The sequence below is a fragment of the Rana temporaria genome, chromosome 5 (assembly GCF_905171775.1).
Source record: "Rana temporaria chromosome 5, aRanTem1.1, whole genome shotgun sequence".
Classification (NCBI taxonomy): Eukaryota; Metazoa; Chordata; class Amphibia; order Anura; family Ranidae; genus Rana; species Rana temporaria.
In genome coordinates this window covers 82291951-82317844 of record NC_053493.1, presented here as the reverse complement: position 1 = coordinate 82317844, position 25894 = coordinate 82291951, and the positions used below count along the sequence as shown (strand labels likewise).

Here is a 25894-nt window from a genome sequence, read left to right as displayed (position 1 = left end):
GAAACGCCACATAGCGGGCAGCGTAAATATACACCTACGATCCGACAGCGTACTAAGACGTACGCCTGTCGGATCGATCACTCATTCCGTCGTATCTTGTTTTGTGGATACAAAACAAAGATACGACGCGGGAAATTTTAAATTACGCGGCGTATCAATAGATACGCCGGCGTAATTTCTTTGTGGATCTGGCCCTTAAAGTGGAACTTTACTCATAACAACTTGATAAAAAAAATAATGTTCTTTACCAAGGAACATACAGTATCTCACAAAAGTGAGTACACCCCTCACATTTTTGTAAATATTTTATTATATCTTTTCATGTGACAACACTGAAGAAATGACACTTTGCTACAATGTTGTGTAGTGAGTGTACAGCTTGTATAACAGTGTAAATTTGCTGTCACCTCAAAATAACTCAACACACAGCTATTAATGTCTAAACCACTGGCAACAAAAGTGAGTACACCCCTAAGTGAAAATGTCCAAATTGGACCCAATTACCCATTTTCCCTCCCCGGCGTCATGTGACTCGTTAGTGCTACAAGGTATCATGTGTGAATGGGGAGCAGGTGTGTTACATTTGGTGTTATTGCTCTCACTCTCTCATATTGGTCACTAGAAGTTCAACATGATACCTCATATCAAAGAACTCTCTGAGGATCTGAAAAAAAAATGTGTTGCTCTACATAAAGATGGCCTAGGCTATAAGAATATTGCCAAGACCCTGAAACTGAGCTGCAGCACAGTGGCCGAGACCATACAGGACAGGTTCCACTCAGAAGAGGCCTCGCCATGGTTAACCAAAGAAGTTGAGTGCACGTGCTCAGCATCATATCCAGAGGTTGTCTTTGGGAAATAGACGTATGAGTGCTTTTTTTGTTTTTCTTTTCTTGGGTTGTATTTTGTTTAATGTGATTTTGTTTGTATAATTTGTCTGTATTGTCTTAATGTTGCTTGCATATAAAAAAAAAAAAAGGATTTGATTTAAAAAATAAAAAAAAGACGTATGAGTGCTGCCAGCATTGCTTGAAGGGGTGGATGGTCAGCCTGTCAGTGCTCAGACCATACGCTGCACACTGCATCAAATTGGTCTGCATGGCTGTCATCCCAGAAGTAAGCCTCTTGTAAAGATGATGCACAAGAAAGCCTGCAAAGTTCGCTAAAGACAGACTAAGGACATGAATTACCGAAACCATGTCCTGTGATCTGATGAGACCAAGATAAACGTATTTGGTTCAGATGGTGTCAAGCATGTGTAGGGGCAACGAGGCGAGGAGTACAAAGACAGGTGTGTCTTGTCTACAATCAAGCATTGTGGTGGGAGTGTCATGGTCTGGGGCTGCATGAGTGCTGCCGGCGCTGGGGAGCTACAGTTCATTGAGGGAACCATGAATGCCAACATGTACTGTGACATACTGAAGTAGAGCATGATTCCCTCCCTTCGGAGACTGGGCCGCAGGGCAGTATTCCAACATGATAACGACCCCAAACACAACTCCAAGATGACCATTGCCTTGCTAAAGAAGCTGAGGGTAAAGGTGATGGACTGGCCAAGCATGTCTCCAGACCTAAACTCTATTGAGCATCAGTGGGGCATCCTCAAATGGAAGGTGGAGGAGTGCAAGGTCTCCAACATCCACCAGCTCTGATGTCATCATGGAGGAGTGGAAGAGGACTCCAGTGGCAACCTGTGAAGCTCTGGTGAACTCCATGCCCAAGAGGGTTAGGGCAGTGCTGGAAAATAATGGTGGACACACAAAATATTGACACTTTGGGCCCAATTTGGACATTTTCACTTAGGGGTGTACTAACTTTTGTTGCTGTGTAAAAAAAAAAATAGTAAAAAAAAAAATACTGCCACTGTCACATGACATAAAAAAAAAGTATCGGTAATCGGTATCGGCGAGCACTTGATAAAAAGTATCGGTACTTGTACTCGGTCTCAAAAAAGTGGTATCGGGACAATCCTAGTAAATACTTAGAGCTAAAGACCCTTACTACACCCTCACCACCTCCTTTTACAGGTGTCATCTTCATGCTGATGGTTCAAGGAACACGCATGATTACACCATTATTCTCAACGATGGAAAACAAACTAGACAAATCAATAGAGCCCTGGAGGATTTGGCAGAAGATACCTCCTGAATGTTCATGTAGGCATCTCCCAGAAGAAGACTTGTCTGTGGGCCAGGCAGCTTCTCGCTCAGCTCTCTGTGGAAAGAAATTAACAGTTTTGTTTATACTATGGTTACCACAAAAATAATCTACAAAGTGGAAAGTGTGTTGTCCTTAGCAACCATTAACTGTTGGATGTAATTGTACAGAAAAAGAAAACACTATGGGCAACACAGACACTTATTTCTGATGGAACATTAAATGGTCACGTGACTTCTGATTCACCACAATACCAAACATGTTTATTGTACAAAAAAGGTTCAAGTGCTAACAAAAACATCTGATTTGATAAAGATAATGGGGCAGATCCACATACATCTGCGCCGGGCGCAGCGTATCTTTTTTAATTTGAATCCACAACGAATCCACGCCATAAGTTACGGCGGCGATGTGTATCTCTCGCGGCGTAAGGGCGCGGAATTCAAATGGATCTAATGGGGGCATGTTTTATGTTAATACGTCGTGACCCGACGTAAACAACGTTTTTTTGGAACTGCGCATGCGCCGTCCCTGGGGGTATCCAAGTGCGCATGCTCGAAATTAAACCGGAACCCGCCAATGCTTATGACGGTGACGTCATTCTACGCAAATTCCTATTCGTGAACGACTTACGCAAACAACGTAAAAAATTCAAAATTGTACGCGGGAAGGACGGCCATACTTAACATTGAGTACGCCTCAGTATAGCAGCTTTAACTATACGCCGGAAAAAGCCGAACGCAAACGACGGAAAAAAAAAGCGCCGGGCCGACGTACGTTCGTGGATCGCCGTAAATAGCTAATTTGTATACTCAACGCTGATTTTGACAGAAACGCCACCTAGCGGCCGCCGAAAAATTGCATCTAAGATCCGACGGCGTACGAAGACGTACTCCTGTCGGATCTAGCCGAGATGCCGTCGTATCTTGTTTTGAGGATTCAACAAAGATACGACGCGGGAATTTTGAAATTACGCCGGCGTAATTTCTTTGTGGATCTACCCCAATGTTACTAGAAACATACCTGTAGCAAGCAATGTATAATTTTTGATCCTTTCGATTTTTCAGATAAATTTCTGCCATCTTCTGCTTGACCTCAATATAGTATGGCTGGTTTGGTGTGACATCTCCCAGCATTATCAGCGCTGACTCGATATCGCCTTTACTGAGGGACATGTCTGCATTAGCTATAATGATTCTAATCTCTTCTGGCGTCCCACGAAATGCATTGACTGCATCTTGTATTATCTTCGTAGCTTCATGCTAAAACATCACAAGAATGCATAATCAGATGAGAAAAAGGTCATTGTAAATGTACAGTCAATGCTAGCCAGTGTTAATTTCATCAACAAAAACATTTTCGTCAGCGACATGTTTTCAGGGATGAAAACTAAACTGCAATTACCCCACATTTTCATCAATTGACAAAAACTATGATGAAAATCAATTCCCATTTTTGTCAGTGAACGAAAACGGAACAAAAATATGAGGGAGGGACGTTTACCCACGTGACTTTCCAGTTTCCTCAGAGCACTTCCTGTAAAGCCCATGAGTTTTTCTCCTCCCAGCAAGCAAGGTAGTGAGCATAGTGTGCTTAGTAATGTGGCATGCTTAGCACTGTGCAGCATTACAGGCCTCCTCAGACCACCATCCAGAGCACTGTGCAGCATTACAGGTCACCTCAGACCACCATCCAGAGTACTGTGCAGCATTACAGGCCACCTCAGACCACCATCCAGAGTACTGTGCAGCATTACAGGCCACCTCAGACCACCATCCAGAGTACTGTGCAGCATTACAGGTCACCTCAGACCACCATCCAGAGTACTGTGCAGCATTACAGGCCTCCTCAGACCACCATCCAGAGCACTGTGCAGCATTACAGGCCTCCTCGGATGACCATCCACAGCACTGTGCAGCATTACAGGCCTCCTCAGACCATTGTCCAGAGCACCGTGCAGCATTACAGGCCTCCACAAACCACCGTCTAGAGCAGGGGTGCCCAACCTTTTGAAGAGCGAGGGCCACATAAGCGACTTGGTAACTGGTCGCGGGCCACAATAAGTGGAGCGGACAGAAGACAGATCCGTGTCTGCTCAGTATATGCAGAGCGGACATGGACACATCCCACTCTACTCTGTGGGTACTCCCATCCGATCCAACCAGATGGAAGGGGACGGATCCCCTTCTGTTTTTCTTTAGTGGATTGGAGGTAGGTGGGTGCAAATAAACACAAGTCCGTTTACATCTGCCGCTCCATAGAGATGAATGGAGGGTCTGTGTGGGTTGAACCAATCATATGAAATGGGCCTAAGGCTGCTTTCACACTGCTGTGCTACAGTTTACAACCGATATCTATTATATCCTGCAGGTGCAGTGGACATGTGGCTTTCCTGGATTAGCTGCCCTTTGCAATCGATATCTATTATATCCTGCAGGTGTGGCACATTTTTCTGAAAGCACACCAAACCTGCAGGTAATAACAGAAGTCTATGACTTAGTGCAGGTAAACCGAGGGTGCACTGCGATGCACCTGCGGATCAGCTTAAATGCAGCCCAGTAACCATTGCAGAACAGATATGCCCAAATATACACGGTTTTTAGTAATAAACTTACCTTTAATAACAGTCTTCTATTCAGATATCCCCTGCTGTTGCTGTCCCAGGCAGATAGCATTTGGTATTACTCCGCTTGTCACAGGATCCGGCGCTATACTGGAAGCATCCGCTTATGTGGCTCTGCTTCCTCTGCAGCTGCTTGCTTCCTCTACCGCGGGCATAATTCAGAAGACTAAAGGTCTGGAATGGCTTACCGGCAATATGCGATCTGAGCTTGCGAACCTGCTATCCCAAAGCAGGAAGTCGCGGGCCACATCCGAGGGTTCCCCGGGCCACTGGTTGGGCACCCCCGATCTAGAGCATTGTGCAGCATTACAGGCCTCCCCAGACCATTGTCCAGAGCACTGTTCAGCATTACAGGCCTCCTCAGATGACCATTCAGAGCACTGTGCAGCATTTCAGGCTTCCTCAGATGACCATCCAGAGCACTGTGCAGCAGTACAGGCCTCCTCAGATGACCGACCATCCAGAGCACTGTGTGCATTACAGGCCTACTCAGACGACCAAATTACACAAAGTTCTTTCAATATCATTTACTCTTACAATGACTTGTATTGTAACCATATAATGCCTCAGCTCTTGCTTTACCTGCTCTCCATTTAAACGCAAATGTTTGGCCAGTTCCAGGTATATGGATACTCGGTCACTTATACTAAGGCTTCCTGTTTTATCTCTTCCAGCCACTCCACTTTTCATCTCTGGGAGGCTCATAGCCATTCGTAGCATCTGTATAGCTTCTGCTCGGTTCTCTGTCTTCTCCAGAACCTTAGCCTTGATTAAATAATAAAGAGGATGTTCTCGCACCTACATCATGAAAAAAGGAAACATGATTATTAAGAGATATGATAATGATCATAAAGGATTTGGACACGAATATAGAATATTATTTATAAAGCAAATAAAGAAACACAACACATACTGAAATATGAGAAAATCTGGGAATGATAGGTAACACTTCACAACAAGTATCTCAAGCAGTGTCTCCACTTTAAGGGCTCATTCACACTAACGACTGAGGGGTGGTAACCCCCCCCCCCAGTTGAGCAGCATTTTTACTGTCCACTCTCCCTTTAGCTAGGTGTACATGTGCTGTAGCCATAGTTCTGGCAGGAATCATACTCCCTGTCAAGTGAATGAGGCATTAGTGCAGTTAAAGAAAGTGGAAAGGAGGTGATACAACACCTCCTCTAAATCTGTTAAATGATCCTTGAAGAGTGATCAAAGCACATGTGAATGAACTCTTCTGATGTTATGTATTCCTCTGTAAAATCAAATATTTCCCAAGTAGCCCCTGGTGTGTGTCAGTGTACCCCAAGTACTCTTTTCACTGAGCCCTGGTTCACATTGGTGCATTTTAACATGCGATTTGACATCTTAAATCCGCGGCTATTGCCAACAATGGCACCTCCTAATCGGTTGCTATGCTGCATTTGCCGCACCGATTTCAAAAAAGTAGTTTATGTACTAATTTTTGCGATTTCGGGGGGCGATTTTCATTGACATCTGTGCAGAAACCCGCACAGATGTCGGTGAAATCGCCATCGAAATCGGGACTGATGGGATGAAAGACAAGTAGAGTACAATTTAGTACACGGGTATTAAACTTTAGTTTGCATAAAAAATTACATTATTTGTAAAGGCATTGGATACAGTTTCACAACCACCAAGCAAGGAATTAAAGTGGATCTTCGCTCACAAACCCTCCTTTAACCACTTCTCTACTTTGGGTGTTTTTCAGATTTGGTGTTTACAAGACTAAAACAGTTTTTTTTGCTAGAAAATTACTCAAAACCCCCAAACATTATATATTTATTTTTTTCTAATACCCTAGAGAATAAAATGGCGATCATTGCAATACTTTTTGTCACACCATATTTGCGCAGCGGTCCTACAAGCGCACTTTTTTTGGAAAAAAATCACTTTTTTGAATTAAAAAATAAGACCGCAATAAATTTTGCCCAATTTTTTTATGTATTGTGTTACGCCGAGTAAAATGATACCCAACATGTCACGCTTACAAATTGCGCCCGCTCGTGGCATGGCGTCAAACTTTTACCCTTAAAAATCTCGATAGGCGACGTTTAAAAAATTCTACAGGTTGCATTTTTTTGAGTTACAGAGTAGGCCTAGGGCTAGAATTATTGCTCTCGCTCTAACGATCGCGGCGATACCTCACTTGTGTGATTTGAACACCGTTTTCATATGCGGACGCTACTCACGTATGCGTTCGCTTCTGCACGCGAGCTCGTCGGGACGGGGCGCTTTAAAATTTTTTTTTTTTTTCTTATTTTTTCTTATTTATTTTATTATTATTTTACACTGGAAAAAAAATAAAAAAAAATAAATGATCACTTTTATTCCTATTACAAGGAATGTAAACATCCCTTGTAATAGAAAAAAGCATGACAGGTCCTCTTAAATATGAGATCTGGGGTCAAAAAGACCTCAGATCTCATATTTAGGCTTAAATGCAGAAAAAAAAAAAAATTGAAAATGTCATTTTTTCAAATGACAAAAAAAAAAATGTTGCTTTAAGAGGCTGGGCGGGACTGACGTTTTGACGTCACTTCCGCCCAGCAGAGCCATGGGGACGGGTGAAGAAGATTTTTCCTTCACTCGTAACCCCGCTCAGCTGCCGAGCGGTTCCGATCTCCTCCGCCGCTATCGACGGCTCCGGTAAGCGGCGGAGGGCGCGGGAGAGCGGCAGGAGGGGGGGCCCTCTCCCGCCGCCGATAACGGCGATCTCGCGGCGAATCCGCCGCGGAGACCGCCGTTATCGTTAACAGAACCGCTGACACTAAACATTGATACCTCGGTTGTGGCAGCAGCTGCTGCCGTTACCGAGATATCAATCTTTAAAGTGTGGACGCATATGCATGCGTACAGCGGTCTGGAAGTGGTTAATATGTCACATAAATCTATACCATCTTTGGATAGTCCATATTTTTTTTAATCAAATTTTGCTGCTGCTACCTGCTTACACCTAGGTGATTGACGTGTCCCATTGACTGTTGGGATATTGGCGTCGGCAATCCCAAGAGTCTTCAGGTATTCTCTGCTTATCATATCATGGTATTTTGTTATAGGAAATTACAACTGTGTGCGCCGTGCTGTGTGATTACTGCGCAGGCACAAGAATTGGATGTGCATTCTGGGTAGCCAGAAGTAAGCGGCCCTTTGGTGCCCTTACTTGGGTGCATTTTACTTGACCATTTGCTTGATATGGACTTTGAATCATCACTGTTTGCTATAATTATTGGATAGCTGTACTTTGTCTAGCAAAGCTGTACTGACCCAAACCTTTGTTGAGTTTTGCAACCTTTGCAATATTTCATATTTAGATAACTAAAATTTTTTTTTTTCTTTGTTTATTCCTGGACAAAGAGAGTTGAGCATTCCTAATGTTATAACCACACTGTGGATTTTTGCTCTTCCTATTATAACATATTCTTTATACCAGCCTTTTTCAACCAGGGTGCCCAGGCACCCTGGGGGTGCTTTCAGTTTTTTTCATGGGTGCCTTGGCAAATTGCCTAAATATTGGCCAAAAATTGTTAAAAGCCAGTGGGTGGATCAAGCCTGCGTTTTAGTTACACAAAGCCACAAGTTTTCAAGGGGCACCATTACAACCTTCTGACCACTGGCGCCCTTAGAACCAATGATGTCATTGGTTGATAAGCAGCACGTTGGGAGCCTGCACAGCATCCTTGCATCCTGGTTTGTCCCTCCCCTGCCCCTCTTCATCAACACTGAGATCACATTAAAGTGTTACTAAACCCACAACAGTAAAATCAGTCTGTATATGCAGCAAAGAATGCTTGTTCAACTCACTGTGGAACTTAAGGGGTTAATCCTCTGCATTGTGTAAAAAGGCTGTTTTATCCTGTATGCACAGATCCTTCCCTCCTGCACTGTCTATCTGGGGAAAGCCAGCTAACACAGACAGGGTAGCCAACCTGCACATGCTCAGTTGTGTCTTTTATGCTGGAGAGAATAATTACTTGTTCTCAGAGCTAGCCAGGTCACATGATATTGGCATCACACATGTGGGCGTGTATACATGCTGAAGTGGAAATCTCCTCCTTCCTGAACTCTCAGCATTAGAGAAACCGTGCAGTTTATCACTGACTGTGGTATACAGATCAGCCAAAAGGGTATATAGTGGCAATAGTTTATTGTAAAAAGAAGATTTATAAGCTGTGTGAATGGGGGGGGCGGGGGTTGGAGTCAATTGAACTATTTTCATATTACTGGGTTTAGTAAAACTTTAACTGAGTGAGGTGGAGAAGTACCAGTTTGCAAAGGTATATTGCTTTGAAAGAGTAAAATCATTTCTAATGCTGGAATCCTATATGTGTGGATGTTGCTGCATTATGTAAAACTATTAGTTTAATTTTTTAGATTTTACAATGGGATGCCTTGAGATTGTGAATCATTTTAAAGGGTGCCTTGGCCAAAAAATACAAATGTACAAATACATACTTACCATAATCCCCAAGTGAAATTCTGGAACAAGCATGGCTACGCCCCGATCTACCATGTACGTAATTCCTCTAATTACTCTAATTATATAATAATCTGTACCATTATTTGGACTGTTGGCAAATATAATATTCATGTTCCTTATTAAATTTAGGATAAATATTCACCTTAAAGTTGTGGCTGACTCCAGTCTCTAGAGACAATGAACACTCAGAATACTGTTCCTGTGACAGGTGAATCTGGGCCATAAGAAGGTGAGCGTCAGACCACTCAGGATTCAGCTCTATGCAGCGCTGCAAGATTCCTTGTGCTCCATCAAAATTACCTACAAGTGGAAATAATTAGTTGGCATGAATATAAATATTTGTTCAACAAATATGAAAAACAATACAACAGGAAGATGCTATTTAAAAAAGTATTTAAAAAAATTAATGTTAAAATTAAAATACTACTAAAATATTACTTCTAATATTCATGTATAATGGTGGACCACTGTCCAGATCCAGGACCCGGCAGCCCCCTGCTCTTGCCCTCCATCAAGTGCTGCTGTGCCTCCCAGCCACTCTCCACTCTGTGTAAGGTAGGCAAGAGGACATGGTTGTGAAGGGGGTTAGAGGGGGGAAGGGGGTGACATCTAAACGGGGGAGTTGAAAACTTCACGCTTAGGGGACGGAGGACTTCCCACCACAAGGAGTAAAGACCTAGGCTGGGTTATAGCCATCTGCCTGAAACGTTCGCCTTCTGGTAAGCGGCCTCTCTGGTTGGTGGAGGGTCACTTCATGTATTAGTATCACTGGGGTGGTGTGGACTGCATGAACTACCATTTCCAGGACATCACGCAGAGGGGAAGAAGGACCCCCTACTATAAGGAGTAAAGGCCTAGGCTGGGTCATAGCCATTTGCCTTAACCGTTTGCCTTCTGGTAAGCGGCCTCTTTGTTTGGTGGAGGGTCACTTATGTTTAGTTGTCACTAGGTGGTGTGGACCTTAAAAGTTACCATTGCCAGGATTTGTATGTCCCAGTATCACGCTATGTGTGCTTCTTCTCTTGTTTGCATTTAAAACGGTGGAGCTGAGAATATCATACTCAGAGGACGGAGGGCTTCCTGGTGAAAACTTCAAGGAGTAAAGGCCTAGGCTGGGTTTTAGCCATCCGCCCTAACTGCTTGCCTTCTGGTAAGCGGCTTTCCTTTTCTTTTCCGGGGGATGGTCACTTCGTATATTGCATCACTGGGTTGTGGACTGTAGGAGCCATCATTGTCAGGATTGATCCGAACCTATCTATGATTATACAAGCACCATTCTATCAATTACGGACTTACTACACTCTCACAGACTGTACACTAATAGGCTGTTTTTTTGTGGCGCGGCTTTTCTTTGTTTATACAGAGCACATTATTGTAGCAAGAGGGGGAGGGTGATGTGAAAGGGGAGCAGTGCTGTGGGGAGAGGGAAATTTGAAGGGGGGCGAGATGTAAAGGGAGCAGTGCTCTGGGAGGTGATGAGAAGTGAGGAGGTAGAGGTAGATTTGTAGATGGGCAGTGCTGTGTGTGATGGGGGGGATTGGTGATGTGAAGGGGGCAGTGCTTTGGGGGGGAGATGTAAAGGGAGGTGCATGTGCTGTGGTGAGGAGATGTAAAGGGGGCAGTGCTGTGGTAGGGGATGTGAAAGGCGCAGTGCTGTGATGATTAGATGTAAAGGGGGCAGTGCTGTAGTGGGGGTGTGTGTGTGAAGGGGGCAGTGTTGTGGGAGGGAAATCTGAAGGGGGTGGCAGCGGTAGGATTGTTTGACGCATCCAATGCATTAAGGTGAAAAAACACCTTGCCTTGTCTGGCCCCCCGTTTTACTTACCTGAGCTCCGAATTTCCGTAGGTGTGTCCTCCCCATCGCTCTCTCCATGGGTTCCCGGCTCTTGATTGGATAGATTGATAGCAGCGCAGCCATTGGCTCCCGCTGCTGTCAATCAAATCCAATGATGTTGGCGCCGGGGGGCAGGGTCGAGTCATACATTCGGCGGCTATGGACGGAAAATGAATGACTCGGGAGCGTGCCCGCAAGGTAACCCCCTAGGGAGACAGCTTCCCAGAGGGGGTTATCTACTGCGGGGAGGAGCTGCAAAAGCCGCCGTGGGACTCCAGAACAGGAGGATCGGGGCCACTCATTGCAAAAGAACTGCAAAGTGGAGGGAAGTATGATATGTTTGTTATTTAAAAAAAAAAAACCTTTAGGCCCTGTACACACGATCAGTCCAAACTGATGAAAACGGACTGAAGTTCAGTTTCATCGGTCCAAACCGACCGTGTGTGGGCTCCATCGGTCCGTTATCCTTTGGTCCATAAATTTAGAACTTGCTTTAAAATTAAACCGATGGACGCCTGACCGATAGGTCATGGTTAGTACGCAAAAGCATGGGTTCCAAACCCGCGCATGCTCAGAATCAAGTCGACGCATGCTTGGAAGCATTGAACTTCATTTTTCTCAGCACGTCGTTGTGTTTTACGTCACCGCGTTGGACTCGACAGTTTTTGAACTGATGGTGTGTAGGCACATCAGACCATCAGTCTGCTTCATCGGTTAACCGATGAAACGGACCTTCAGTCCGTTTTCATCAGTTTGGACTGATCGTGTGTACAGGGCCTCAGTGTCACTTTAAGCCGGGTACACACAAACAGACTAAACTGACAGCTCCATGCAAGGTTAATCCAGCGATCTCCTCCGCTGAGCTGTTGTGTTCTGAAAGCGGCCTCCCCCACCAGAACACTCCGATCAGCACTCTCTGTCATTGGCTGAGAGCACTGATCAGGAGTCGTCAGCTGCTGGTTTGCCAGCATGCACGTCTGACAGATGCCAGCCGAACGGCCGGCTTCTGATGGACAGACCGACATACACACAAGCAGAATGTCGGCTGTTTTTTTTTTTTTTTACCGGCAAATGTCTCCCCACATTCTTCCTGTGTGTAAGGGTCTTTAATGTGAGCTATTGTATTCTGTAAGAACACACTGATCAGCATTGCAAGCTATAGCCTGCAGCACTGATCGAGTGAGGAAAACCCCCGAGGGTGATTGCACAGAAGTCAACTAATAGATCGACCTCTGTACAACCTCCATTCCTATACAAGGATCAGAATGCAGCCGTCCCCTGCTGAACCATACACATCTCGATCTATATATAGGTGGCTTAAGAAATTAATACTGATGCAACAACAGTTAGATGAAGCTTAACCTCCTGGTATGTTTTTGCACTGTTGTAGTTAACATGAGAACCCAGAGGTAATCCATGCAAACACAAGAAGGACATACAAACTCTAAGCAGACAATGTCCCATTTATAGGTTTTACAATACAGTAAATGTTTACAGATCAGATAAATGTGTTTTTCTCACAAATCAGTTCTTTATATTCCCCATGCAGTCATAGCAATTAAAAACAATTCCTGACCGCAGTTTGAAGAAATACCACTAGATGTCAGCAGAGTTTCTGCCAGAAGCTTTCACGCTGCTAACAAAGCTCTCAACGCTAAACTGTAATTAGGTCTATGATGATTCAGGGCTTGTTCAGTTTTGGGGCACCTTTGGAAATTGTAATGCATTCTCCACTGCAGGATAAATACTTCTCAAGACCTGAATGTATAATTCTTCACACCAATGCACTGCAGTGAGATGGAGAGAAACTTATTTGGACAGTTTAAAAAATGGCATGTAGCAAAGTCAATGAAATTGTACAGCAACAAACACCCTGGAAACTTTTCTGCTCGGCAAGGTCTCAGGACTGTCCACCCTCCCGCCTCCTTTCTACAATCAGTTCATGTGCAAATCCAGATAATTTGTTTTTTAGTTTTGGATGGAGTGGGGAAGGGTTAGAACACCTACTACCATTAAAGGGGTTGTAAAGGTTTGTTTTTTATTTTCTAAATAGGTTCCTTTAAGCTGATGCATTGTTGGTTCACTTACTTTTTCCTTCCATTTCCCTTTTAAATGTTTTTTTTCTTTGTCTGAATTTCTCACTTCCTGTTACTCCTCAGTAAGCTGTTCTGGCTGACTAACCCCCATGGATGATGGGGGAAAGCTTACTGAGGAGAAACAGGAAGTGAGTTATTCAGACAAAGAAAAAACATTTAGAAGGGAAATGGAAGGAAAAGGTAAGTGAACCAACAATGCACTAGCTTAACCACTTGCCGCCCGCCATATAGCAAATTGACGTCGGCAAAGTGGTTTCAATATCCTGACTGGACGTCATATGACATCTTCAGGATATTGAGCCGCTGCGCGCCCCCGGGGGCGCGCATCGCGGCAATCGTTGTTGCAGGTGTCAGTCTGACACCCCGCAACATCGATCTAGGTAAAGAGTCTCCATCGGAGACTCTTTACCACGTGATGAGCCGTGTCCAATCACGGCTGATCACGATGTAAACAGGAAAAGCCGGCAATCGGCTTTTCCTCACTCGCGTCTGTCAGACGCGAGTAGAGGAGAGCCGATCGGCTGCTCCTCTGACAGGGGAGGTTTGTGCTGATCGATTATCAGCGCAGCCCCCCCGAGGATGCCCACACTGGACCACCAGGGATGCCACCAGACATTCAGGGATGCCCACCACAGGTATGCCACCGTAGACCACCAGGGATGCAAATCAGAACTAAATAATGGATGCCAATCAGTGCCCACAATGGGTGCCAATCAGTGCCCATAATAGGCATCACTGATTGGCATCCATTAGTACAACACATTACAGTCTATCAGTGCCCATCCATGCCACCTATCAGTGCCCATCTGTACCACCTATAAGTGCCTATCCATACCGCCTATCAGTGCCCATCCATGCCGCCTATCAGTGCCCATCCATGCCGCCTATCAGTGCCCATCCATGCCGCCTATCAGTGCCCATCCGTGCCGCCTATCGGTGCCCATCTGTGCCGCATATCAGTGCCACCTATCAGTGCCGCATATTAGTGCCCATCATCAGTGCCCATCAATGCCACCATCAGTGGAGTAGAAAACATACTTATTTACAATGTTTTGTAACTGAAACAAAAAAAACATATTTTCTTTCTAAATTTCGGTACATTTTTTATTTTTATAGCAGAAAATAAAAATCGCAGAGGTGATCAAATACCACCAAAAGAAAGCTCTATTTGTGGGAACAAAATGATAAAAAAATGTAGTTTGGGTACAGTGTAGCACGACCGCACAATTGTCATTCAAAGTGCAACAGCGCTGAAAGCTGAAAATTGGTCTGGGCAGGAAGGTGTATAAGTGCCCTGTATGGAAGTGGTTAAAGGAACTTATTTAGAAAATAAATAACAAACCTTTACGACCCCTTTATGGTCTCAGTTAAAGAGATTGCAAAATAATGTATGTCACAGTAAAAATGGTTTCACCAGAGAGGAAGTTAAAGTGGTTGTAAACCCTTACACATAGAATACCCAGTGAAGTGACTATCCTCAGGTGATACAGAGAGATGAAACAAATCCCCCTACATACACTTTACTTGTTTATCTGAATACTTCTCTTCTCTGCATCCCTTCAAAAGTGCAGAATTGTGATGAAACCCATCTTCATCTGTTAGGAGCACAGAGGAGGGGGCGGAGAGCTGCAGTTAGAGCTCTTGTACAGTGTGTGAGAGCTGATTGGAAGAAAGGGACACCCCCCTCCCCCTTCACACACAGCATTAAGGAAGGATACAGAGCTGTGTTATTGAATAGACAAGTTGTGTGCTGAGCTCCCTCCCTGCCACAAATTGTATTTCATATGTTGGAAAAATTTGTCAGAAGCGAGACATGCTGATAACAGAGGAACAAAGCACCAGAAAGAAACAACACTTAGAGATTCGGAGATAAACAAGTAAACACGACAGATATACAGTATGGGCTAGATTGAGGTAGAATTACGTTACGCCGCGGAGGCGTAACGTATCCCATTAATGTTACACCGCCGCAGGTTTACAGCGTAAGTGCCTGATTCACAAAACTCTTACCTGTAAACTTGCGGCGGTGTAACGTAAATCCGCTCGGCACAAGCCCGCCTAATTCAAATGGGGCGGGCACCATTTAAATTAGGCGCGTTCCCGCGCCAAACTTTCTGCGCATGCTCCGTTAGGAAATTTCCCGACGTGCTTTGCGCAAAGTTACGGCGCCCCGACGTTTTTTTGAACGGCGACGTGCGTTACGTCGTTTCGTATTCCCGGACGTCTTACGCAAAAAAAAACAAATTTGAAATTCGACGCGGGAACGACGGCCATACTTTAACATGGCTGTTCTAAAGATAAGCCATGATAAAGCAGGCAGAAGTTTGCGACGTGAAAAAACGACTAGTGACGGCGTGAGAGATTGCGGCGAACGCGCGTATCTTCGTGAATCGCCGTAAGTAGTCATTTGCATATTCTACGCCGACCGCAATGGAATCGCCACCTAGCGGCCGGCCTAGAATTGCATCCTAAGATCCGACGGTGTAAGTCAATTACACCTGTCGGATCTTAGGGCTATCTATGCGGAACTGATTCTATGAATCAGCCGCAAAGTTAGGACGGGCGGATCACAGAGATACGTCAGCGTATCAGGAGATACGCCGCCGTATCTCTTTTGTGAATCTGGCCCTATGTGCTTTGTTCAGACTTCATGACCCAGATTTACAACCACTTTAGGCATGGTTCACATATGCGCCGCATGCGGCTCACAGCAGGGGTCCAGTGCGTGCTAGTTCACTGTTACAGGTCCGATTTCAGCCTGAATTTTGGGCTGAATTTGGACCTGAAACAGACCAAAAGACGCACAGCGTTTTTCTGCAAAATGCACTGGACCTGCTGCGGAGATATGTGAACCGGCTCCAGAGAGAGCCGGTCAAAATCTCCTGCTATTGCAAATTGGATGCAGCGATCCCGCATCCAATTCGCAATGGTGTGAACCCAACCTTAGGGAAAATTTGCAATAGGGACAGCAGTAAATACTCAACAGGGGTTCTAATCCTTCTACACTATATCCAAAACAAAACATAAAAGTGTTTGCCCAACACTTGCATGTCTATGGCTATCTTTCAAAAGAAAAAAGGTGACATACCTGTCAAGTAAATGACCCGTGACTTTAAAAAGAGAGGCTCTGGTAAACACGGAGCTACCGAGATTACAGGAGACAGAATGGTTGCTGCTTTTTCTAGCAGTGGGGATATGGTTTGTCCCGGGGATGCAGGCTGCAAAAAAATAGACAATTATGTCGTTATTCTTTGGCAAACAATGAAAAAAATATAAGTTTTCATTAATCAATATGTAAAACATTATTATTAATCACAGATATAAATATACAAGTTTGAGCAGCTTGTGAATATAAAATGTATTTAAAATTAGATATAAAAGCCCAGATTCTCAAAGGGCTTACGACAGCGCAGCGCCATGTACGCCGTCGTAAGTCCTAATCTGGGCCGTCGTATCTATGCGACTGATTCTTAGAATCAGTTACGCATAGATATCCATTACATCCGAAAGTATCTTACGCCGTCGGATCTTAAATGCAATTTTTTTTTGTCCGCTAGGTGGCGCGTCCGTCGTTTTCCCCGTCGAGTATGCAAATTAGCTAGATACGCGAATTCCCGAACGTACACGCGGCCGACGCAGTAAAGTTACGACGTTTACGTTAGGCTTGTCCCGGCGTAAAGTTGCCCCTGGGTATATGAGGCGCAACCAATGTTAAGTATGACCGTCGTTCCCGCGTCGAAATGTGAAAAGTTACGTCGTTTGCGTAAGTCATCAGTGAATGGGGCTGGACGCCATTTACGTTCACGCCGAAACCAATGGCCTCCTTGCGACGTCATTTGGAGCAATGCACACTGGGATATTTTACAGACGGCGCATGCGCAGTACGTTCGGCGCGGGAACGCGCTTCATTTAAATGCTACACGCCCCCTACCCGCCAAATTTGAATTCCGCCGGGTGATTTACGTTACGCCGCAACTTTACACGCAAGTGCTTTGTGAATAAAGCACTTGCCTGAAAAACTTGCGGCGGCGTAACGTAAATCAAATACGTTACGCTGCCCAGTTTTACGCTGATCTACGAGAATCTGGGCCAAAGTATACAGTACAGTATATTTAGTGAGTACATATGTTGAGGTATTAATATTGATCTGCTTAACCCTCTGTACTTGTGAACGTTCTCTTACGTAGTTGGGAATGTTATTTAGAGTTCTTTTATGCAATTTTTATTTTATTCTGAATTTTGTTTTATGCAATTTACGCTTTAAAGGACAACTGTACCTTAAAATATTCCCCTTATTCCTCTGTGTGCTTCTCACCTGTACAAATACCTACCTTCCATCCTCAGTCCAGTGATCCTCGCTGTATGGCTCTGCCTAATGTTACGCAGCCTTCCTTGCAAAAACATCGCCTTGGTTGTGCACATCTGCGCCATATTAAAACATCGGAAGGACAACTGTACTACCTGCGGTGGTCCAGCAGAGTACAACTTGCCTACAGAGATGAATGGAGCATTTCTGCTGGACTACGGCAGGTAGTACAGTTGTCCTTCTGATGGTTTAATATCTTGCATGTATATATAGTTTGTGATTAAATACTTACAGAACAGCTCCCTCAAGTTGTGGAGATGAGGAGAGGGGGAGGTATTCTGTAGTTAAGCAATAGACAACTGGGCAGGACAGAAATCATTACAGTAAAACCTTGGTTTAAGAGCATTTTGCAAGACAAGCAAAATGTTTTCATAAATTTGGACTTAATATACAAGCGATGTCTTGATATACAAGTAGCATCAAGTCACAACTGAGTATAAAAGAGAAGGGAGTGTAGCAATATGGTTACATTTACTGAAGGTACAACATTTAGAAACTCACATCCTCCCAACTCATCATCCTCCACACCGCCATCAATGTCATCCCTTCCACGCTGCGCTCCACAAGGTCTTCAAGCCTTGCTTTCAGATCGCTCTACTGCAGGGTAGTCTTTCTGGTCACGATTGCAGACTGACAGCGGTGAGAGTCAGCGGTGATGAGGATGGTCTTTGTCAGGAATATGCAATTAGTTGACCTCCAGCTTTTGCAAAACTACAAGTTCCATCATGCCTCTGCCTCTGGGTGTCATGCTTGTGGCTGTCAGAGTCTTGCTATGCCTCATGGGACTTGAAGTTCCGCAATAGATGGAGGTCCGCTAATTGCATATTCCTGGTCTGTGGACAGCTTTACCCCGGATCCCTGCATACTTAGATGTGCCGCTTTTATTTATCAACCACGTGAGTTGCTAAATATTGTACCTTCATTAAATGTAACCATATTGCTACACTTAGAGGCGCCTCTCTTCTCTTTTATATCCTGTAGCTCCTGATGGATTTTGCTTCTAATCCCCTCGTAGAGGCTTCCATTTGTGGATGGACATTTTATGGTTACACAACCTATCACATTTCTATAACCTTTTTATATGGACTATAAATTGAAATACTTATGAATAAATGGTTGTGGAATGAATCATCTGAGTTTCCATTATTTCTTATGAAGAAATCCGCTTTGATAAACAAGTGCTTTGGATTACAAGCACGTTTCCGGAACCAATTATGCTCGCAATCCAAGGTTTTACTGTACTTGCGGTTTCTTTTCAGTAAAGGCTCTGTGCTTTCAGCTCACAACAGGAAATTAGTAACAATGGCCCGGATTCAAGAAGCAATTGCGCCTGTGTAACCATAGGTTACACAGCGCAATTGCTTACTTGCCCCGGCGTTACGAATGCTCCTGATTCAGGAACATCGTAACGCCGACTGCAGCCTAAAATCTGCGTGGCATAAGGCTCTTATGCCACGCATATCTTAGGCTGCATTCTTGCGATGGCCGCTAGGGGGCGCTCCCATTGTGCTCAGTGTATAGTATGCAAATTGCATACTAACACCGATTCACAATGTTGCGCGAGCCCTGCGTACGCAATTTACGTTGTTTCCGTACGGCGTGTTTAGCGTAAGCCTGCCCCTTCTAATAGCAGGGGCAGCCAATGCTAAAGCATACCCGTCCCCGCGTCGCGACGTTCGATTTTTACGTAATTTGCGTAAGTGATTCGTGAATGGCGCTGGACGCCATTCACGTTCACTGTGAAGCAAATGACGTCCTTGCGACGTCATTTGCCGCAATGCATTTCGGGAAAGTTTCCCGACGGAGCATGCGCTCTACGCTCGGCGCGGGAGTGCGCCTAATTTAAATGATTCCCGCCCCCTACGGGATCATTTACATTAGGCGCCCTTACGCAGGCCAAGTTTACACAGCGCACACGCAATTTACGGAGCTACTGCTCCGTGAATCGCGGGTAGCGCAGGAAATTTGCGGGGGCACAGGGCAAAAACGCTGCCCTGCGCCTCCGTAACTAAGGGGCAAATCTACCTGAATCCGGGCCAATGTGCATTTGTAACAAGATCAACAGGTATTCTGTACTTGCAGGGTCTGTGAAGGAATAACACGCAGACACGTACTGCATATGTTTTTATATTTATTTTGCCCTGACACTAGAAAATTGGGGGAGTAGGGAATAATTAGAACTAGACAAATCTTGTGATTTCCATTACAAATAGTGATGAAGTTCTGTGAAAGCAACTTTTTTTTACCTGCGTTGGACAAAATTCCAAGTACTTTTTAACAACATCAACAATAAAAGTCGGGTCCAATTTTTCTAAGTATTCCACTCCCAGGGGAAGACTGTTTAATGTGGCAAAGTGCAAGTCCAATGATTCTCTCAGATGGTCTAATATAATCTTCCCTTCTCTTCCCTTCTTGGATGCAAGGACAGCTTCCACATAGCATAATTCCTGCAAAAAGAAGCACATACTTTATTTGAGGTAACCACTGGTAGGTACCGTCTTCGGTATACAGTAGTAACTACAACTGCTTGCTCAAAAAGTGTACAATATGTGACACAAAACACAGCTACTCCTGCCAAATGTTAAATGGTCAGCAGCTTAAAGGGCTCATGCAAACTGTACAATGGGCTGTACAACGTGTAAGAACATACTGAAACGGCAGAAATCCTTCCCCAGAAGCAGTGGTGTATTTAGGTTATGTGCTGCCTTAGGTCTGACTAAACTCGTGCACCCCTGATTTAAATACAACCCCTACCATGCCCCACCCCCAAACACACCCTTGTAAATTAGCTCATGAAATGACACTGTTAAATGTTTTATGCAAAATGAAGTTAAAAAAAATAAATATTAACAACAACTTTTGAACAATATCAACATAAAGCTTATCAGTGCCCATCAGTGCAACCTCAGTAGTGCCCATAAGTGCAGCCTATCAGTGCAGCTTAACCCTCCTGGCGGTATTCCCGAGCGTGACTCGGGGTGGATTTTTTGTGCCAAAATCGGTATCCCGCGCTGTGTGAGCGAGCGGGACCTCGCTCGATTCACACAGTGTTCTCATGTGCCGCCGATCTCCGTTCCCTGCGACGTTACGACGCACAGGGGCGGAGATCGGCGCCAAATTCAAAAATGTAAACAAACACTTTACATACAGTATACTGTAATCTTATAGATTACAGTACTGTATGTAAAAAAATACACACCCCCCTTGTCCCTAGTGGTCTGCCCAGTGCCCTGCATGTCATTTTATATAATAAAAACTGTTCTTTCTGCCTGCAAACTGTAGATTGTCCATAGCAACCAAAAGTGTCCCTTTATGTCAAAAATGGTTTTAGATCAGCTAGAAAACAGCGTTAATAAATTATAATCACTTGCAGAATTGTGCGATAGCGATTTGTGGGGAAATTCGTCATAAAAAAAAAAAAAGTAATGACAGCGACAATTCTGCAACTGAGCAAATTTCAGTGATTTTGAGTTGATTACATTATTGAATAATTTTTATTAGAATTATATTATTATTTGTTATAATTATTTATAATTATTTATTATATTATAATTTATAATTTTGTTTTTAAAAAAAATTCACACCCGGGATGCCTATTAGACTCTTGTTTGGTCAGATTTAAGTGAGTTATTCCTAAGAATTACAGGCCTACAGTATAAAATGCCAAATTTCCTTGCAAATAATGGTACCGCTTTCAGCACCTTTTTTCTGAAAGAATCATACCGCCAGGGAGGTTAAGAGTGCTGCCTCATCAGTGCCCGTCAGTACAGTCCCATCAGTGTAGCCTCATCAGTGCAGCCCCACTCTGCTGGGAACAGAGAGGGATGCAGTGAGATGAGGACAGATAGGGACGCTGGGGACAGACAGAGAGGGATGCAGTGCGATGAAGAGAGAGAGGGCCGCTGAGAACAGAGAGGGATGCTGGAGACAGACAGAGGGACACAGTGCGATGATGACAGAGAGGAACGCAGTGCAATGAGGACAGAGAGGAACGCAGTACGATGAGGACAAAGAGGCACGCTGGGGACAGACAGAGAGGAACGCAGTGCCATGAGGACAAAGAGGGACGCAGGACAGAGAGGGACACTGGGCACAGACAGAGAGGGACGCCAGGGACAGAGAGGGACACAGTGCAATGAGGACAGAGGAAGCTACCAAACTGACCTCTCCATCTGAAAAAGAGAGGGAAGCTGGGGAGAGACAGAGAAGGATTCCAGGGATGCAGTGTGATGAGGACAGAGAGGAACGCTGGGGACAGGGAGGGAGGGATGCAGTGCGATGAGGACAGAGAGGGACGCAGAGGACAAAGAGGGACAGACAGAGAGGAACGCAGTGTGATGAGGACAAAGAGGGACGCCAGGGACAGAGAGGGACGCTGGGAACAGACAGAGAAGGACACAGGGAGACACTGTGGGGGGGGGGGGACACAGGTGCACACTATGTGGGGAGGGCAGGGGGACACTGTGGGGGGAGGACACAGGGGGACACTGTGGGGGGGGGGGACCAGGAGAGTATTATGGAGCCTCCTGTATCTGTTCTGGCAGAAGCCACAGCTGCCAAACAGCCATCCATAGAAAACAATTACAGGTTGCTAGTTGTACACAGATGTATGCCGATACTTGCACAAACACATGCACAGACAGACATCCAAACATACTGGGCCAGATTCATCAATAGATACGCCGGCGGATCTCCTGATCCGCCGTCGTATCTGTGAGAGCCGACGGTCGGATCTGTGAGATCCCACGGTCGGAGCTATGCGACTGATTCATAAGTATCAGTTCCGCATAGATCTCCCTTAGTTCCGACTGGTGTAAGTGACTTACACCAGTCGAATCTTAGGCTGTAATCTCCCGCCGGCCGCTAGGTGTCGTCGCTTTTTTTTACACGTCACATATGCAAATGAGGAGAACCGCCGATTCACGTCCGTACGCCCGCCCGTCGCTCTTTTTCAAGGTCATTTGCGTTCGGCTTTTTCCGGCGGATAGCTACACCTGCTAATATGAGGGATAGCTAATGTTAAGTATGGCCGACGTTCCCACGCCGATTTTTTACGTCGTTTGCGTAAGTCGATCGGGAATCCCGATGGCCGCAATTGACGTACCCGCCGCTAACAATGACGTCTTAGCGACGTCATTTGGAGCATGCGCACTGGGCATTTTCGCCGGCGGCGCATGCGCAGTTAAAACGGCGCGGGAACGCACCTGATTTAAATTGTACACTCCCCCTAGCCGCGGAATTTGCATTCCGCCGGGGGAGTTACGATCCAACGGTGCAATTTGCGAGGTAAGTGCTTTATGAATCATGCACTAGCCTCGCTAAATTGCACCGGCGGATCGTAAAACAGGTAGATCTAGCGGATCTAAAGATCCGCTGAGCTACATGAATCCGGCCCTTTGTGTCCAGGGTCGTACATCCTTGAATGTCTTTACTCAAGTATCAATATATTCCGATGTACAGCTGCATCCTGTAATTGATTTCTATGGGCTTCTGTACACAGCAGTTGTGGCTCCTAGAAAAGATTTTACTCGGGTACTATACACTTTTGCAGCGGAGGAAGCTACCAAACGGACCTCTCCATCTGAAAATACCGCTTCAATACTGTTAATCACTGACCTAAAACAAATATTCAGGTCTTTATACTTTATTCAGGCTGAAAACTTGCATTATTGAAACCAAAATGTTAGCAAAAAAGTCAGGCAACTATCGTTTTCAGAAGGAAAATGTACGATTGCAACACCTATAAATCTGCCATGAGAAGTGCACTTCAAGGTCCGGATTCTCAGTGGAGATACGACGGCGTATCTCCAGATACGCCGTCGTATCTCTGCGTTGTGCCGTCGTGTCTATGCGCCTGATTCTTAGAATCAGTTTTGCATAGATATCTGTTAGATCCAACAGGCATAAGTCTAAGTTTTAGGCCTCAGTGTTAAAGGGTAAGGTGTTTTTACAGCGCTTTCAATTCCTTTCAATGGAGAGGGGCGTTTTTGGAGCGTTTTTTTCAGCGCCCAAAAGCTGCTTCAAAGATGCCGCTTGCAGGACTTTTCTCAATGCCCCGACAGTGCAACGCCTCAGTGTGAAAGGGTAAGACGTTTTTACAGCGCTTTCAATTCATTTCAACGGAGAGGGGCGTTTTTGGAGCGTTTTTTTTCAGTGCCCAAGAGCTGCTCCAAAGATGCTGCTTGCAGGACTCAGTGTGAAAGGGTCCATTGAGATGCATGGAGAGCGTTTTATGAGCGTTTTAATAGCGCTATTTTTAGAGCTAAAACGCTGTAAAAACACTTCAGTGTGAAAGGGGTCTAATGGAACCCCCATGGAGAAAAAGGTGGCTTTGAAATCTAAGGGCTTGTGTGAACAACTAGGTCAGAGCAAGAAAAAAACATGCATATTGTCTGTTCCCACCAATGCATTCCAGTACATTGCAGTGAAGTTCAACATGCTGCATTTTGGGTGGACAGAAAAACAGTTTCCCATTCAAGTCGTTTAAAAGGTAGTCCTTCAAAAACAACACGTCACTGCACCTTTAAGCCCACGCCTTCTGGAAACGAGCCCTCAATATTAAAAGTGATTATTGTTCATCCTTGAGACTAGTATATACAGGCATATGCTTCTGGAGGAGCGCACATTTGTGTGCTGCTATTGACATGCATGGGGGGGGGGGTTATTTACGAAAGACAAATCCACTTTGCACTATAAGTGCGCTAAATGTGCACTTGGAAGTGCAGTCGCTGTAGATCCGAGGGGGACATGTAAGGAAATAAAAAACAGCATTTTAGCTTGCATATTATTGGATGATAAAATCAGCAGAGCTTCCCCTCATTTCAGATCTACCCCTCAGATTTAGAGTGACTTCACTTTCGGTGCACCTGTAGTGCAAAGTGGATTTGCCTTTTGTAAACAACCCCCATGGTGTTGCTTTTCCCTTTTTTTTTTCTCTATGTAATTCCATGTTAATGCAACACAAACACATTGCAAACTGGCCTCAGAATGATCTCAGATGTAACCCTTTTCCCCTGCAAATACATGACAGCATGCTGTGTTTGACCAGTCACTGAGTCTGAAGCCCATGTATACCCACTTCCATACCAGGCACTTACGCACCTTCCCGCCCAAGCCAATTTTCAGCTTTCAGCACTGTCACACTTTGAATGGCAATTGCGCGGTCGTGCGACGTGGCTCCCAAACAAAATTGACGTCCTTTTTTCCCCACAAATAGAGCTTTCTTTTGGTGGTATTTGATCACCTCTGCGATTTTTTTTTTTTGCGCAACAACTAAAAAAAGACTAAAAATTTTGGAAAAAAATTACGTTTTTATTTTTTTCTGTTAATTTTTTTGTAAATAAGTACGTTTTCTCTTTCAATTACGGGCACTGATATGGCGGCACTGATGGGCACCGATGAGATGGCACTGATGGACATCGATGAGGTAGTACTGATGGGCACAGATGAGGTGGCACTGATTGGCGGCGCTGGTATGCGGCACTGCTGGGCACACATAGGCGGCACTGATGGGCACACATAGGCGGCACTGATGGGCACACATAGGCGGCACTGATGGGCACACATAGGCGGCACTGATGGGCACACATAGGTGGCACTAATGGGCACTCATGGGCGGCACTGATGGGCACTTATGGGTGGCACTGATGGATACTTATGGGTGGCACAGATGGGCACTGATAGGTGGGCACTGGGCATGGATGGGCACTGTGGGGTGGCACTGATGGACATTGTGGGGTGGCACTGATGGACACTTGGGGTGGCACTGATCTACCCATGTTGCCAGTCAGTGTCCACTTGTGGGCACTGATTGGCATCTTTTTTTTTTTTTTTTAAGACTTTTTTTTTTTTTCAATGCTTTTTTTTTTTGTTTGGCCCACCCTGGTGGTCCAGGGTGGGCTTCCCTGGTGGTCCAGTGTGGCGATCCGAGGGGGGGCTGCGCTAATAAACAATCAGCGCGAACCCCCCCTGTCAGGAGAGCCGCTGATCGTCTCTCCTCTACTTGCGTCTGTCAGACGCGAGTGAGGAAGAGCCATCAACGGCTCTTCCTGTTTACATCGTGATCAGCCGTGATTGGACACGGCTGATCACGTGGTAAAGAGTCTCCGCCGGAGGCTCTTTACCGAGATCGGAGATGCAGGGTGTCAGACTGACACCCCGCATCACCGATCGCCGCGATGTGCGCCCCCACGGGCGTGCGCGGCATGAAATCCTGCAGGATGTCCATGGACGTCCTGTCAGGATTTCAGAACCACTTCCCGGACGTAAATCGGCCATAGACTGGGCGGGAAGTGGATACTAAACCAAAATCTGCACT

At 45.1% G+C, this 25894-nt stretch overlaps 1 protein-coding gene across 2 annotated transcripts in view; it reads right to left on the bottom strand.

Moving 5' to 3' along the window:
• Positions 1-25894, bottom strand: part of TTC21A (tetratricopeptide repeat domain 21A) — a 116363-nt gene that overhangs the window by 39394 nt on the left and 51075 nt on the right. For both annotated transcript variants that reach the window (XM_040352773.1, XM_040352771.1), the window contains exons 12-17: positions 19824-20024; positions 16300-16429; positions 9424-9581; positions 5363-5578; positions 3181-3419; positions 2142-2214 (exon numbers count right to left, since the gene is read on the bottom strand). In XM_040352773.1, coding sequence (XP_040208707.1) covers positions 2142-2214; positions 3181-3419; positions 5363-5578; positions 9424-9581; positions 16300-16429; positions 19824-20024 — 1017 coding nt within the window. The remainder of the gene's footprint in view (positions 1-2141; positions 2215-3180; positions 3420-5362; positions 5579-9423; positions 9582-16299; positions 16430-19823; positions 20025-25894) is intronic.